Source organism: Scyliorhinus torazame, chromosome 6, assembly GCF_047496885.1.
Source record: "Scyliorhinus torazame isolate Kashiwa2021f chromosome 6, sScyTor2.1, whole genome shotgun sequence".
NCBI classification, from domain to species: domain Eukaryota; kingdom Metazoa; phylum Chordata; class Chondrichthyes; order Carcharhiniformes; family Scyliorhinidae; genus Scyliorhinus; species Scyliorhinus torazame.
Window position 1 is genome coordinate 75696257 of NC_092712.1, and position 16958 is coordinate 75713214.

The following is a 16958-nucleotide window of genomic DNA, read 5'->3' on the forward strand; positions in this document are numbered from 1 at the left end:
CACCAAGTTTAGCTTTTAGCCTTTTATTGCTACATTTAAGTAAAGTTATTTTCATTCTTAATGTCTTTCAGCTGGCAGGTGCTGTTTTGTTCAAAGAATTGATCTCTGATCCTGCACTCTCCAAGAACTGTAGTTTATTTTCTGCTTAAAATGTCTAATTGGCTTCAGTCGAAAGAAAGCAGCACCGTTAAAAACTTGAGATGGATCCAATGACATGGATTATTGTTCTTTCCTAAATTGTTACCAGATTAAACGTATTGTACAAATAGGCAGCAATCCACAAAGGACCTTTCAATAAACCTTATTTAGTCTGCAATGACAGTAGGGGAAATCAATTTAATTGCTGGCTTAAATTCATAGAAGCTGGCATTGTTTGTTTTGCATGAGATTGTGAATTAATTTAGAAATATATAATACATACAGTTCAGAGTTAGAGTAATAGAATTAGGGTGACAGTGGCACAGTGGTTAGCACTGCTGCATCACAGCACCAGGGTCCCGGATTCAACTCCAGCCTCGGGGGACTCTCTGTGTTGAGTTTGCACGTTCTCCCAGTGTCTGCATAGGTTTCCTCCGGGTGCTCCGGTTTCCTCTTACAGTCCAAAGATGTCCAGGTTAGGTGGATTGGCCATGCTAAATTGCCCTTAGTGTCCAAAATGTTAGGTGTGATTACGGGGATAGGGCAGGGGTGTGAACCTAGGTAGGGTGCTCTTTGAGGAGGCCAGTGCAGACTCGATGGGCCGAATGGCCTCCTTCTGCACTGTAGAGATTCTATGCCATTCTATTCTCGGTCTACTGTACAGAAAAGGCCCCATTTGCGTCTGTGCTGGTCACAAACAACCACCGAAGCATTCTAATCCCATTTTCCAGCACTTGGCCCATCGTCTTGTAGGACCTGGCATGTCAAGTGCATATCTAAATACTTCTTAAGCATTAGAAGGATCTCTGCCTCCACCACCCTCTCAAGCAGTGAATTCCAGACTCCCATCTCCCTCTGGGTAAAAAGGATTTCCTCACATCCCCTCCCCTCTATACATCCTGCCCCTTACCTTAAATCTATGCCCCCTGGTCATTGACCCCTCCACCAAGGAGAAACGTTTCTTCCTGTCTACTCTATCTATGTCCCTTATAATTTTGTACATCTCAATCATGTCCCCCCTCAGTCTCCTCTGCTCCAAGGAAAGCAACTAGTCTGTCTGATCCCTCTTCATAACTAAAACTCTCCAGCCCAGGCAACATCCTGGTAAATCTTGTCTGCATCCTTTCCAATGCTATCTCATCCCTCCCATAATGTGGATTCCAGAACTGCACAATATTCTAGCTGTGATCTAACCAAAGTTTTATGCAATTTCAGCATAACCTCCCTGCTCTTCAACTCTATGCCTCAGCTAATAAAGGCCTTCTTAACCATTGTATCCATCTGATCTGCTACCTGGGACCGGTGTACATGCATCCCTCTGATCCTCGGTGCTTCCCAGGGTCCTGCCGTTTATCATGTATTTTCTAGCCTTGTTTGTCCTGCCCAAGTGCATCACCTCACACTTATCTGGATTGAATTCAATTTGCCACTGATCAGTCCACCTGACCAACCCGTCTATATCCTCCTGTAATCTGAGGCTATCCTCCTCACTATCTATCAACCCACTAATTTATGTATCATCCGCGAACTTACTGATCAACTCTCCCACATTCACATTTAAATAATTTATACAAACCACAAGCAGCAAGGACCCCTGTGGGACCCCACTGGACACTGACTTCCAGTCAGAAAAACACCCCCCAACAATCACCCTCTGCTTCTTGTCATCCAGCCAATTCTAGATCTAATTTGCCAAATTTTCTTGTATCCCATGGGCTCTTCCCTTCGCTATCAGGCTCCCATGTGGGGCCTTATCAAAAGCCTTGCTGAATCCAAGTAGACTACGTCAAATGCATTGTCCTCATCCACACACCTGATCACCTCTTCAAAAATTTCAATCAAGTTGGTCAGACATGATTGGTAAAACCACGCTTACTATTCTTGATTAATCCCTACCTCTCCAAATGCAGATTAATTCTGACTCTCAGAATTGCTTCCAATAGTTTCCCCACCACTGAGGTTAGACTGACTGGTCTGTAGTTTCCTGGTTTATCCCTCCCTCCCTTCTTGAATAATGGTACCACATTGGCTATCCTCCAGGCTTCCGGAACCTCTCCTGTGACCAGAGAGGAATTGAAAATTATTGAAAGCCCCTCTACGCCCCTCACTCAACAGCCTGGGATACGTTCCATCTGGCCCTGGAGATTTATTGACTTTTAAGCCTGCCATGCCACTCAGAGCTTCCTCTCTATGTTAATTTTTAAAATGTTATCACAGTCCTTCTCCCTGACTTCTTAACCCATATCGTCCCTCTCACTAGTGAACAACAACACAAAATATTCCCTTAGAACCCTACCTCCGGCTCCACACACAAATTACCACTGTGGTCCTGAATGGGCCCTACTCTTTCCCTAGTTTTCCTTTTACCCTGAATGGACTTGTAAAACAACTCATGATATTCCTTTATTTTACCTGCCAGTATCCTTTCTTGTCCCCTTGTTGCTCTCCTAATTTCCTTTTTCAGTTCACACTTGCACATTCTGTACACCTAAACTTATAATTAATAGTTTATTCTCTAATGAAATTGGGCTTAGCAGTCCTGCCCTCCTTCCCTAAGCATTGCACGTACTGTTTCATACACACACAGTACTTAAAGCTGATAGGGAGCTTTGTCCAAAGTATAAATGTTTATTTCAGTTATAAAATAAGCAACAGTACAAGTAACGATGTTAAAATACAAAGGTTTTACTCATAACATAGATAATTTAATGTATATACACAACCTGCTAACATCTACGAGGATTCAAGATAATCCTTTCGGTAGCAGACGAGTGGCCCAGTCTTTCTCCAAAATCATTTGAACACTCTGGGCGGAATTCTGTGATCCTGAGGCTAAGTGTTGACACCGTCGGAAACGCCGTCACGGTAGCGCGGTAGCATTGTGGTCAGCACAATTGCTTCACAGCTCCAGGGTCCCAGGTTCGATTCCCGGCTTGGGTCACTGTCTGTGCAGAGTCTGCATGTTCTCCCCGTATGTGCGTGGGTTTCCTCCAGGTGCTCGGGATTCCTCCCACAGTCCAAAGATGTGCAGGTTAGGTGGATTGGCCGTGTGCTAAATTCCCCTTAGTGTCCAAAATCGCCCTTAGTGGATGGGGTTATTGGGTTATGGGGATAGTGTGGAAGTGTGGGCTTGGGTAGGGTGCTCTTTCCAAGAGCCGGTGCAGACTCGATGGGCCAAATGGCCTCCTTCTGCACTGTAAATTCTATGAAAAACACGGCCTCAGGATCAGCAATTCTGGCACCGACAGGGGGCCAGCACGGCTCTGGAGTGGTTCACGCCGCTCCAGCTGCTGATCCCAGCGTGAACTGGGCGCTGCGGGATCCGCGCTTGCGCCGTGGCACCGGCGCCAACGCACACATGCGCAGTGGCTTCCTTCAACGTGCCGGCCCCGACGCAACATAGTGCAGGACTACAGGGGCCGACGCGGAAGAAACGAGCCCCGCATCAGAGAGGTCGCCTCACCGATTGGTGGGCCCAGATCGCGGGCCAGGCCACATCGGAGCCCCCCCCCCCCCCCCCCCCGGGGTTGGACACCCCTCCCACCCATAGGCCAGCCCCTGGCCCTTCCACGTCGAGGACCCGCCGGCTGAGAGCAGGTGTGGATGGCGCCAGTGGGACTCAGCGTTTGTACGATGGCCGAGAATTGGCGGGCAGGCTGCGTAGAGCGGCCCCCGGCCGGTGCCGTGCCAACCACACCGGCGCCATCAAAATTAAAATCGCTTATTGTCACAAGTAAGCTTCAAATGAAGTTACTGTGAAAAGGCCCTAGTCGCCACATTCCGGCACCTGTTCGGGGAGGCTGGTACGGGAATTGGCGCCGATTCTCCACTCTGCGGAGAATCGCGTGCTGGCGTCAGGGCGGCGTGGCGTGATTCGCACCGGTCACGGGGTTTCTCCGGCCCGGCCCCGGGCTGGGAGAATCCTGCCCCCTATACTTTATGTCTGCTCTGATATGAATTAAATCACTCATTATCTTATAGGACCTGGAGGCTGCTCTTTGTGTGATTATGAGAGAAGATCTCAATTTTAACCCAAGCCAAGCAACCTCCTCGCCATTTCTGCACATTCCAAAATAGACAGAAACTGTAAGTCAAATGGTTCCTTTTCTACGATTCCATAACATAAGAAAATCATAAGTAGCCTAAATGTCTTCTGACACAGGTGGACAAGGACAATCTCTCAATCTGCTGACAATAGCAACTTTGATTCTAAAAGCTCTATTTCTACTGAAAGGCTTGCGATATAGTAGACTTCTAACATATTTCATCAGATTCTTGCAGCGTTCAGTTCTATGTTGGTACTCAGGATAAACACTCCTGCAATGGCCTGGAGATAGTTTCTGTCTTCATCTATAATATTTTTGTAAATACCAAGCTTAGAGTTTTGCAACTGTGAAGTGTCATGTTCTGTAGACTGGCCGATATGAATGATGCACTACAGAACATCTAGTTTAAATAATTTATTATGAAACAACTGCGTGGTAAAGGTAACTGGAATAAATAAATGACAAACTGTTAACACTAACTAACCATTATAGAGCTATTGCAAAATACATCTATCCACCAGCACGACTTACTCCCAACTGCCTCGAGCCACAGATCCGCAAGGTAGACTTACACTGCCACACTGCCAGCTGCTGGTCAGAGGTCATATACAACATTATATACAGAATTGCTTTATGCATATCATCACATGAAGCAGGAGCAGATCTCTACGCATGACAAGATATGCATCTCTCCCTCATACCCCACCACTCATCCACCATTCCATTCAGAGCAACACATTCAGCTTTATGATTATTTACATAATGGAGCAGGGTCACTGGTTTCTATTATGGAGAGCTACTAAAACATTGCTGGAGTTTTGCTGCGGATGTCTGTTGCAACATTAGTCAGTCAAATGAGCCAAATTCCTTTCAACTCATTCATAATTTCTTCTGCGGAAAGCACAGCTTCCGACTAACAGAAACATTTTTTTTTGCTCCCCTCCATCAGGCTTTGAATTTTGGATATTTAGGCCTAATCAGTAGCTCTGTGTCCCACATTCAGAGGATGCATGTAATTTAGATGCAATCAGCTACCCCTGGGCAGATAGATCCAGTCTTCACTGGAAGACATGGTCGTGTGTGCAGAAAGGTAGCGATAGAACAGATTGCGTCGCCATTGGATTTTCCAGACCCGTCAGTATCAGGTCCATCAACAACTGGCAGGCAATCTGCAAAGGGTGTCTTACCTGGTAAATGTCTTTGAGCTCTTCTTTAACGGCAAATAAAAGCTGGATTTGATTCTTCTCAAGTTTTCGTGCCAAATGAGAAATGGATGGATGATTCTGTAAATAAAGAAACATTTCAGAATGTGCATGACAGAAAAATCCAAAATCCACTATTATCGTCAACATTTTGCAACATAACCACATCAGACCAATTCCCAACCTATACAACATTTTGATTTTTAGAATTGGCTTTTTTTCAATAATCTGTTCCACAAGATCACAATCTTGCTGACTTAACATTGAGATAACGCAGCTACAGTTCATCACAGGCAGAGTTGCTGAATTTGGTTGGACATATTTATGTGGGATGTGGGAGTCAGGTTGGTGGTTGGGGGGGGGGGGGGGGGGGGGGGGGGCGGGGGGAGCGGTGGGATCAGTATGGGTCTCTGCAATAATTACCCAGATGTTACCTGGCATGGTGGCAAAGTGGTTAGCACTGCTACCTCACAGCACCAGAGACCGGGTTCAATTCTGGCCTTGGGTCACTGTGTGCAGTTTGCACTTATTCCTCCGTGTCTGCGTGGGTTTCCTCCGGGTGCTCCGGTTTCCTCCCACAGTCCAAAGAAGTGCAGGTTAGGTGGATTGGCCATGCTAAATTGCCCTTAGTATTCAAAGGTGTGTAGGTTATGGGTTTATAGGGATAGGGCAGGGGAGTAGGCCAAGTTGGGTGCTCTTTCAGATGATCGGTGCAGACTCGATGGGCTGAATGGTCCCTTCTACGCTAGGAATTCTAATTCGAGTTAGAAGCAGTTTTAATTCTTTTCACTTTTTCTGGGTATCGATTGGCGCAACCCAGTCAGACCCATTTGAAGTTTGCAATTAAATCACACTTTCAGATGGTTCCTAGTGCAAGGCAATTGTCCAGGGCAATACCTTACCTGGGAGCTTCTGAAGGAGATTCCCCAGCGCATCTTTGGGGTACCCCAAACGACACTCTGGAGCTCAGATGTTACAGTCCATTGTGATGTTTTATCACATCATGTTTGATTGCATGGCACTTAACCATGTCATTTGATCATTTGGCATTTGATTAAAGGGCATGTGCCTGAAGTATGGAGCAGTTGTCTTCACAGTGCTCCTATGCTGCAATGAGACTTAGGCTGTGAGTCAGTAGCGACACATTAGAGGGAGAGAGAAATTCCATCAGCAATTCCTCTGCAACATCCTCCAGATTCAGTGGGAGGACCATCAAACAAATGCTAGTTGCCTTCTTGAAGCCAGCTCGACAAGCATTCAAACAAAACTCCAGCAAAATCACCTTTGCTGGACTGGACATGATGTCCAGATGGCTGAAAAGCAACTACCCTTCCAGGTCCTGTTTCCTAATTCTCAAATTGCCATGTCTCAGGAGAGGACAAAGAAAATGCTTCAAAGACACTGAAGCTCTCCTTGGAGTGCAGCAGCTGTGATATTAGTGTCTGAGAGGAGATTACTAGGAATTTTTCAAAATGGTGATAACACGTCTATCAGGTCACAAACGCTTCCAGTCACAAGGTCTTAATGTTGAAGCAGAGCAGTGGCAGAGAAGGAAATAAAAAGAGGAAAATCCTGTACTCCGGATCCCACTACCTCCTATGTCCCATGCCGAAATATCCACAGGTCAGGAATCAGCCTGTTCAATTACATGGAAACCCACAGCAGAAACCCGCAACCCAGAAGAGGCATCATCCTCCAATCAAGGGATAGCCAATGACAACATTCTATAGACATCAATTCATTACCAGCTTCTTACAGTTCATGGGCTTAAATGCATGTGGGTGACCCGAAACAAAAACTGAAATACTAGAAATGGATTGGAAATCACATCCAAGTCACCGACCATTCTGATTTTGGCATATATGACCCATTTCATCAATGCTTCCGGGTAAATCCAGTGTTCTTTGCCTTACAGTGCTGCAGAAGCACCACAAGGACTTTGAGTGGTTGAAGGATGTAGTCCAGATTCCCCCTGCTCCCAGCAACTACTGATAGGCAATAATTGTTGCCTGTGCTTTGTATCACAAGTACAAGCAATAACTCAGTACTACTAAATCAGTGATAAATTCATTTGATGTGCTGCACATTAATGGCTAATATAAGTAACAGTACAAGGGGTGGCACAGTGGTTAGTACTGCTGCCTCTCACACACCAGGGACCCAAATTCAATTCCAACCTTGACTGTCTGTGTGGAGTCTGTACGTTCTCCCTGTGTCTGCGTGGGTTTCCTCTGGGTGCTCCGATTTCCTCCACAGTCCATAAATATGCAGGCTAGATGGATTGGCCATTCTAAATTGTCCCTTAGGTCAGGAGAGGTTATGGGGTTACAAGGATAGGGCGGGGGAGTGGGCTTGGTTAGGGTGCTCTTTCGAGGGTCGGTGTAGACTTGATGGGCCGAATGTAAGGATTCAATGATTCCATGATACTTGAATCACATCAATCCTAACTACGTTCAATCTAAGTTTGAAGAAGACAATGGAAAATGTTTTGAACACTGTATAACCTAAAATTAAAGTTTTACACATAGATTTAAGAAGAGCAGACAAGTTTTTTCCCTTAAAAAGGAAGTATCGTCTCTCCAATATTTTTATGTTGCAGTTGATAAGTTCAAAAGCAAGCTTACTTGATGATGATTCATTGTATAGACACCTTGGCTATCGATGTGGCATTTCCCATCATTTGGCCGCATACTGCTGAGTTTGCCATCTCTAGAGAAGTGAAGTCCTGTGTTACTGTAGTAGACCAGTAGTCGAATAGCATTTCGCCAGCCGATTGTATCCTATAAAATAAAGCAGGTTTAAATAAACTAAAGGTGGATACTTATTTTGAGGCACAGTTTTACTTGGAGCGATGAAGAAAAGGAAAATAATGTAGAGAAAAACTTGAACAGTGATTGTTAGGGATCTGTACTGCATTTTAGAGAAAAGCATTCAAGAATATGAAGGAAAATGCAGCGAAATGTGAGGTGATACATTTTACCAGGAAAAACATGGAGAGGCACCTGAAGTAATGGATAAAGTAGGGGGACCTGGGTGCATTAGTCATTAAAGGTGTCAGGACAGGCTGAAAGCGGCTAATAAAGCATACAGTGTCATGGGCTTTATTGATAGAGGAACGGGTACAAGAACAAGAGGGTTATGTTGAATTTGCATAAGACACTAGTTGGACTTCAGCTGGAGTATTGCGTACACTTCTGGGTGCATCATGTTAGGAAGGATGAGTAGGCATTGGAGGGAGCAGAAGAGGTTTAGGAGAATGGTTCTAGGGATGAGGAACTTCAGTAATGAAGTGAGATTGGAGGCATTGGGTCGCTTTTTCTCAGAGATTGAAATCATGAGGAGTCTGGAGGGGTCTGGATAGAGAGAAACTGTTCCCATGCATGAAAGAACTGAGAATGAGGGGGAACAGATTTACAGTGATTGTTAAAAAATGAAAAACCGACATGAGGTAATGCTTTTTCACACAGTGAGTAATTAACACCTGAAATGCACTGCCTGAGAGTGTGGTGGAGACAGGCTCAATCGAGGCATTCAAAAGGGAATTAGACTGTTGTCTAAAAGGAAAAATGTGCAGGGCTATGAAGAGAAGGTGGGTGAATGGCACAAAGTGAATTGCTCATTTGAAGAGATACGATGGGCCGAATGACCTTCCGCTCTGTAACAAATCTGTGATTCTGTCTACCAATAGAGAGTTAGTGGAAATATTATAGGTAACGTAGGGCGAGATATTCCACCCCCTCCAAGGCATGTTCTACAGTGGCGGAGGGCGGCTCGCCAGTGGCAGCATCTTCTGGTCCTGCCATTGTCAACGGGGTTTCCCGTTGAATGCAACCCTCCCCGCCACAGGGTACGCCGTTGGCAGGACTGTAAAATCCCACCAACGTGAACAACAAGAAAATCCCATCCATCATATTTATAAATGTCCCATGCAGACAGGTTTAGCAACACAAACTATTGCCATTGAATACTCAAGCCTGAGATTTGAGTAGAATTTGAGGTGTAATCTCCCAACTGTCATACTGGCAGTCTTTCTGGCCACCTACATCCCCTCAGGACCAGAGCTTCCTTTAACCTGTGCACCTGTGCAGTCAAAGAACAGTCCATCGAGTGCAGCTCACTTTATTATTACAGCCACACACAGGTCTCACTTCTACTCATCGCTTCAATTCTAGTCATCAGCTCTCTGAACTTGTCACAATTCTCAACTCTCCACTTCACTCCACAACCGTCCAAGACAACTTGACAGTTGCTTTCGATAGTTTATTTTCACACTTTTGACAGTTGCTTTTGATCGCTCTTGACAGTTCCAATGCATTTATGCCCTCTTTACACACATTCATGTCCACTTTGAACACTCTCAAATAGAAGTAACACTGTGCGGGATTTTCCTCCCCCTCCACAGCATGTTCTGAGGCGGCGGAGGGCTGTTTGCCTCTCCCAAAGGGTAGCTTAACTCCCCCAAGGTTGGTCCAAGTCTATATCCAAAGGGGTACCTCACCTCTCCAAAAATGTACCCCAAATCTCCAAAGGACTCTGCAAAGTTTATATTTGCTGCTACCAGCTCTAATCTGACCTGATGAGCAAAAAAAATATATGGGCAGCTGCCTCTGCAAAACATGCATGCACAAGCCCCGACGCACCCCTGCAAAAATGGTAGGTGCCGCGTTCCGGGACGAGACCTGGTTTCGGCTTCTTCCGCCATTTCTGCAACGACAGAGAGGCTCTCAGTGAAATGCAAGGCCTGTGCCTCCCTGGCCGTATCCCTCCAGTTCACAAATGCCAACCTCTACAAATTCATGGAGACACTTTACTATGGGGAGGAAAATCCCGCACAATGTCATTTTCCTTATTATAGTTGTGAGGAAATGACTGAGCTATTTTCCTGATTTTGCAGCAGTTTCGAGGGAAGAAAACTCTCAGAAAGTTGAAAAAAATAGAAGTTGCATTTGCCCACAGTTTCTATCAATCCAAAAGGCACACCTCCTTAACTCTTTCCATTTTGAACTCGTCGAATTGAAGCAATAGATCCTTTGCTTGTCTCGCGCAAGTCAAAGTCTGTCAAAGGACTAAATTGGAAGCTACAATATAAAAACAAATGCCCCTCTCATGTATGATGGTGTAATGATCATGGTACTGAACTTAAAGCCTGGAGGCTGTGTGTTCAAATGCCACCGTGGTAAATTTAAATTTGAATGCAGTAAATCTGGATGGTATGTCAATGGGGGGGGGGGGCACTGGCATTCCTTCTTCCTCCATCTTTTGGGTAGCTTTTTAAACGTACATATATTAGGCATAGATTTAACTTTTTGTTTTTATTGGTGACGTCCTTCCGCACATTATCTTGATATTGGTGCATATCACAAAATTCACTCCACACATGGATGGATTTGAGGGAACATTGCTCGGGACACAAAATGTGCAATCTCAAACAGCTGACTGGCCCTTTATTCATCCTGCTCTTATTTGAAAAGATTTCTCTCTTTTTGACCTGCAATACTGCAACATCCTGAAGAGTGACAAAGCGAACAAAAACAGGCAGCAGACAGTTTCATTAAAACTTGTCTCAAACAGATGAACCACTGTCACCAAGCCAAGATCCGGCATGTCTTGAAACCAGGTTCTGCAATTAAGTGGCACCTTTTATGGTCCTTCCACGCAAGTTAAAGATCCGTCTGCGCTGCGTCACCTTGATCACGATGCGGAGACAAGAATGAAGAAAAGGGAGTTCTTTAAAACGTAAATCCTACAGAATTCACGGTCGCGCAAACTGCCAAAGGTTTGACAGCTGCTGAGGCAAGGCAGTTAATCAAAACCCAATGAGAATTGTTGCAACCACAGTGCACAGCTGATTCAAGCCACAGGACAGATGTTGGATCAGGAGGTCACATGTGGACCTTGCCTCCCCCTCCCCCTCACCACTGTTACAGAACTGCAGTTGGGGCCAAGGATTATGGGAAAACATACATTCAGCAGTTTACTGAGCTTGGGAATATTCCTGGGGACACCTACCACTGAACACCTTCAACACTGCCTCAAGCACATGAGTTTCTTCAACTCAAGCTAAACCAAGTGATAGGGCGCCTAAACTATTAGAACAGATTCAATAAAGCGTTGCCCACTGACTCTCCAGCTGGATGTCAAAAAGCCTTTGCTACCGAAGGGCATACAAAATGCCATTTCCCAGTTTGATATCCCCAATAATCTGACCCAATGACACCAGGTCAAAAGCTTTCAGGACACTACACAAAATATGAATGTTGATTTTTGACATCTTTCTTCTGGTGTTAACGGCCTCAAAATGGGATCATTGATAAGACCATAAGACATAGGAGCAGAATTATGCCATTTGGCCCATCAAATCTGCTCCGGCATTCAATCATGGCTGATACGGGCGGCATGGTAGCACAGTGGTTAGCACTGTTGCTTCACAGCGCCAGGGACCCAGGTTTGATTCCTGACTTGGGTCACTGTCTGTGCAGAGTCTGCACATTCTCCCAGTGTCTGTGTGGGTTTCCTCTGGGCGCTCCGATTTCCTCCCACAAGTCCCGAAAGATGTGCAGGTTAGGTAAATTGGACATTCTGAATTATCCCTCTGTGTACCCGAACAGGCGCCGAGTATGGTGATTAGGGGATTTTCACAGTAACTTCATTGCAGTGTTAATGCAGGCCTACTTGTGACACCAATAAAGATTATTAGTTTCTGATCCTCATCCTCCTGACTTCTCCCCATAACCCACAATCCCCTTAGTAATCAAGAACCTATCTATCTTACAGTCCTGTTCACATCAGCAATGTGACCAGCAACATTTTACTTGGGGCCTACATCAAGATATCCAAAATACCCATCTGATTCAGAAATGGAGGCTCTTTGATCTAAATAGGACACCTATTACTATTTCTGGTGTGTGTGTTTGTCATCCATATTTGAAGAGGGCCACAACATCAACTAGAATTCATTGAGTTAAGTTTCAGTTATGTTGGAAGATCGCTAAATGTAAGCATAGGGAGATCAGGGGCTGGAGTCTCCGTTTCCCCAGCTGCCTGTTTCTCAGCGTCTCGCCGTTCGCTGGCAGCGGGATTCACTCTTCCCGCTGCTTGTCAATGGGATTTCCTATTGAAGCCATTCCACGGTACCAGGGGTGGGGTGAGCTGCCAGCGGGAAAAGGGAATCCCAACGGCTGGAGAATTCCGGCCCTGTTGCACTTGGAACACTTTCTTGCTGGTCACTGAAACAGTGTTCTGTTACTAGGAGGTGGTGCAATAGCTAATGAAACAGCACCATAAGGGAGAATCTTGTGCAAGATCGCTCCATGTCTCAGGGAAACCCTTCAGAGAGACTTTCAGAGTGTCCTGGAAATACTTTTTCTGACTTCGATATGAATGTTCCCTTCAATCATCTCACCATGGAAGAGCTTTTTTTGGCAAGTGCTGATCAGGTATTCTGGCAAGATGCCCTGAGCTCTGTACAGCAGAGTGTGGATGCTAAGCATAACAGTGGGAACCTCATCCTTTAGTCATGAGCTGGTTGAAGTTGGTGCAGTGCAGACTTCAACCAGTTCCACAGGCAGTGAAGAAGTGGCCCAGCTAAAGCAAAAGTTGGATTGCTTTTGTCAGGCCCATGAGAGTTCAAATCCCCCTTGTGCTCCAGCTGCAAAGTCAACTTACAGTTCCCGCTCAAAGAAACAAAAGGAAATGTGTCTACTTGGAAGTCCTGAGGCAGATGTACAGGAACCCATTAGCCCAAATTAATTTACTCAAGACAAAGTATAGCTTTTGCCAGCAAGACAAATATGACATCAAAAGCTTCCAAAGGATATGAAAAGACTTGCTGTTCCCATGTCTGTCAGAAACACTTTACACAAAATGCTATGTTTTGAAGTGCAGTTGCTATTGTTTAGCAACAAAGGCAGTGAGCAGTTTGCACACAGCAACATCCTATTGACAGGAATAAACTGGTTTATGGTGGTCGATCAACAACAACAACAACAATTTATATTTAGATTGCCCTTGACATAGTAAAACATTTCAATGGTGCTTATAGGAGATGATCAACATCTGACACCAGGCCACAGAAGGCGATATTAGGGCAGCAGTAGAATAGGTGCAAGGACATCTTAAAGGAGAGAGGAAAAGGTGGACAGTTGGCTAGGCTTAGGGGGTAATTCCAATAACTCAGCCTTCAGATGGCTGAAGGTCAAGTGGAGGATGCACAAGGGGTCAGAGGTCGAGGAGCACAGATATTTCAGAGGGTTGTGAGGCTCACGAGATTACAAAGATAGGAAGGGGCGAGGTCATTTGTAAGCAAGGATGAGAATTTGAAAATAAGGCTTCGCTGGGCCTGGGGCCAATGTAGGTCAGCGAGCACAGGGATTGGGATTTGGTGTAAGGTAGCCAGTGTTTGCATTATTTTGCTTATATATCTGATTGCCATTGTTACGAGGTTGTACTTTGCAAAGATAGAGGGCGGAATTCTCCCAACCTGCCCATGGCAGGTTTGGTGGCGAGCGAGTGCAGAGAATATAGAACATAGAATATACAGTGCAGAAGGAGGCCATTCGGCCCATCGAGTCTGCACCGACCCACTTAAGCCCTCACTTCCACCCTATCCCCGTAACGCAATAGCCCCAACTAACCTTTTTTTGGTCACTAAGGGCAATTTATAATGGCCAATACTGCACGTCTTTGGACTGTGGGAGGAAACCGGAGCACCTGGAGGAAACCCACGCAGACACGGGGAGAACGTGCAAACTCCACACAGACAGAACTTGGCGAGAACTCAAAAGTAAGAAAACCACTTGTGTAAAATCACGTTGGAATTCTCCCAATGGCGGGTTAATGGTGTGTCGTTCTTGGAAAGTGGCAGGGATTCAATTTGCATTCATTTGAATGCTCATTAAAACAGATGCCCGCAAGAATTCCATCAGGCCTGTCAATCTTGTGTTATGCCAGCGGGAAATTACGTCGATGTCATACTAAATTGGTAAAGGGTGGTGTGCCCAAGACAGAGACTTTGAGGTGAGTGCAACATGCAAAGTCTGCCTGCAATACTGTTGCGCTGCTCCTGATGCGCTGCCAGACAGAGCAGTCTCTGCCATCCATCTGCATGCCCAGCTGGTCTTCATGGACAGCGCAGTGCTGCTGGACCCATTGACCCTCCTGCGTCACCCACTCAGGTCAGTACTCTGCCTGGGGTTGGGGGATGCAGGGATCTGCTTGCCCATGGCTCCACACACCAGTGTCTACCTGGACAGCACTGTGCTGTGGAACTCAGACATCCACCACAACAAAAGTCCGAAGTTCAACCACGATGCGTTGCGAGGCGAGGAGGGAGGAGTTGGAGGGTCAGATGAAGACAAGGGAGGCAATGTGGAAGGAAAGCTGTGTAAGGAGGGAGGTGGGGGAATAGAAAACAGTAGGGGTAAATGTGGAAGGAAGGCTGGACAAGGAGGGGGTGGGGAAAGGGCTAGGGCTCACGATGGCAGGCAGAAGAGCAAGGAGGGGGATGAAGTAGACGAGCAATGTAAGGCAGAAGGAAGACTGGTGGGGGAGGGAAGCTGGACCCCGACAAGGTTGCGGGACAGACAGGCAAATAAGGGGGTCTCTGGGGTGCATTATTGGAAGAGGAAGCACGGAGACTGCAGGTTATGGGGTGGATGCCCGTTAGTGTGGCACATTAGGGATGATTCATACTAATACTAAACAGGTTGGGGCTGCAGTACCTGTTGTTCACAGTCCTCTTTGTAATCGGGAACTACATCCAGGCTCCTATTTAAATTCTGGGGCTGGCAGACAGGAGTCAGAAAGAACAGACATTCCTGTTGTGAAATGGAAAGGATTCACAGATGATAAGCAAGTCCAGCTGCTATGTGGACCTCAGTCTGAAGCCACAGAAAGGAGATAGTGCAGAAGAGGAGCGGGCATGCAGCAGCAGCAATCACTGGAAGCATGAGGTATCCCAACAGTGAGGGGCAAAGGTTGTGTGCTCCAAAGAAACATTGCACAGCTTGGTGTGCAGCACTGCCCTGTAGTCGACATTCCTGGGCATGGCGGACTCCGTTTTGGGCTGCAGATGGTATGGTGATGGTCACAGGGGCATCTGCAACCTGTAGATGGAGAACACATAATAAAGATGAGGGGGGTATGTGAAGCTCCCATGAGGGGGGATCCCAGTAAGGGATGGCACACACAGCTTCCAAATGGGATGGGTACAAGTCCATGTGAGGCATGGGCGCCTCACAGGTGATGGTGTTGCTCTTTTTAGCCTTAGTCTATTGGCTCTGATTACGTCACCTTTGCTCACGAGTCGCCAGGTATCTTTATGATACCGCCACGTGGTTCAAGTTCAGGTTATGATTAATAATACAGCACACCGCTTAGTAAGGATTAAAACAACGGTCATTTATTATATTAAACAAGCAATATTAATACCCTAATACTACTTTCTATATAATAAACCTATCACTACTGGCCAATACTTAACTTAGGAAGAGCCCACCAGGTCAGGGAAACGAATGGCTTGGCCAATCAGATCTGGCCCGCGGGATTCAAAAGGCTGCTACAGTTCGGTGGCTAGGTGTCTCTACCGGATAGCGATCGCTGGATTCAAACTTACTGTTGCCGGTTGCTGTTCTTGCGAAGGTCTCGAGCAGGCGAAGAGGAGAGAGAGAGAGATCTGAACTTGGCCCCTCACTTTTATAGGGCCCAGGGGCTTCCCGCCTCCCGGGGCTGCCCTTGACCCTGAGTCCCAAGTGATTGGATTTGTCCCCAATCCCTGGGGTCGATGTGTCCAATGGTGAGGCGATTCCTCGATCGGGGGGTGGTCGCTCACCTGTCTTTGTTTCGGCCACTGCAGGCGCCGACAGGTCTGGCCCGATATTCAATTGCTAATATGTTGCAATTGTTCCCGGGGATAGCCGATTTAACTGTGGATGCCTGGATAGATGGGCTGCAAACAGTCCTGAATGTAACTCAAATACCTGGGTTGATGGGCTGTTGATAGCCCTGAGTATCGATCTGGGCTAACTTCCCCAGAGCCGAATATGCAATACTGTCTGCAGCTGCCTGCTTGTGTCTTCTTAGCTGCTTTTCCCAGCAGTCTTTCGGGTTAGCCATTTCAAACTGGGTTTTGGCCAGATTAATCGGAACGCAGCCATTTTACATGGCTACAATGGTCTCTGTTGGGAGTGTGTCAATGTTCACAATGACAGGATCCAGTGTTAGTGGGGTAGGTTGGGGAATAAAAGGCAGCATCTCTACCTGCGCATTGTGAGGCTCCAGATAAATTGAAGCATGCGGTCAGTGAGAGAGGGAAGGTCAAACTCCATCCTTTAATAGAGGTGAAGGGCCACCAACTTGTCTTCCAAAATTGAAAGTAAGATTGGTTCTGTCTGGAAGCGGTTTTAAGAAGTGTGGGAGAACCACTCAGATGGGCTCTGGGCCCCCTTATTGGAACACAAACTCACTTGTTGGTGCCACTACAGTGGACAGGGTCCAAGTCAACTACACAGGACTCAGAGCCATTGCCCAGAAAGTAACAGCAAGCTAGACTTCTAATTTAGCACTTTGAAATTAA

The 16958-nt window shown here is 46.2% G+C and overlaps 1 protein-coding gene across 1 annotated transcript in view; it reads right to left on the bottom strand.

Moving 5' to 3' along the window:
- Positions 1-16958, bottom strand: part of LOC140424846 (integrin beta-1-like) — a 213064-nt gene that overhangs the window by 104026 nt on the left and 92080 nt on the right. Inside the window, exons 7-8 of the mRNA XM_072508338.1 lie at positions 8011-8166; positions 5372-5467 (exon numbers count right to left, since the gene is read on the bottom strand). Of these exons, the coding sequence (XP_072364439.1) occupies positions 5372-5467; positions 8011-8166 (252 nt within the window). The remainder of the gene's footprint in view (positions 1-5371; positions 5468-8010; positions 8167-16958) is intronic.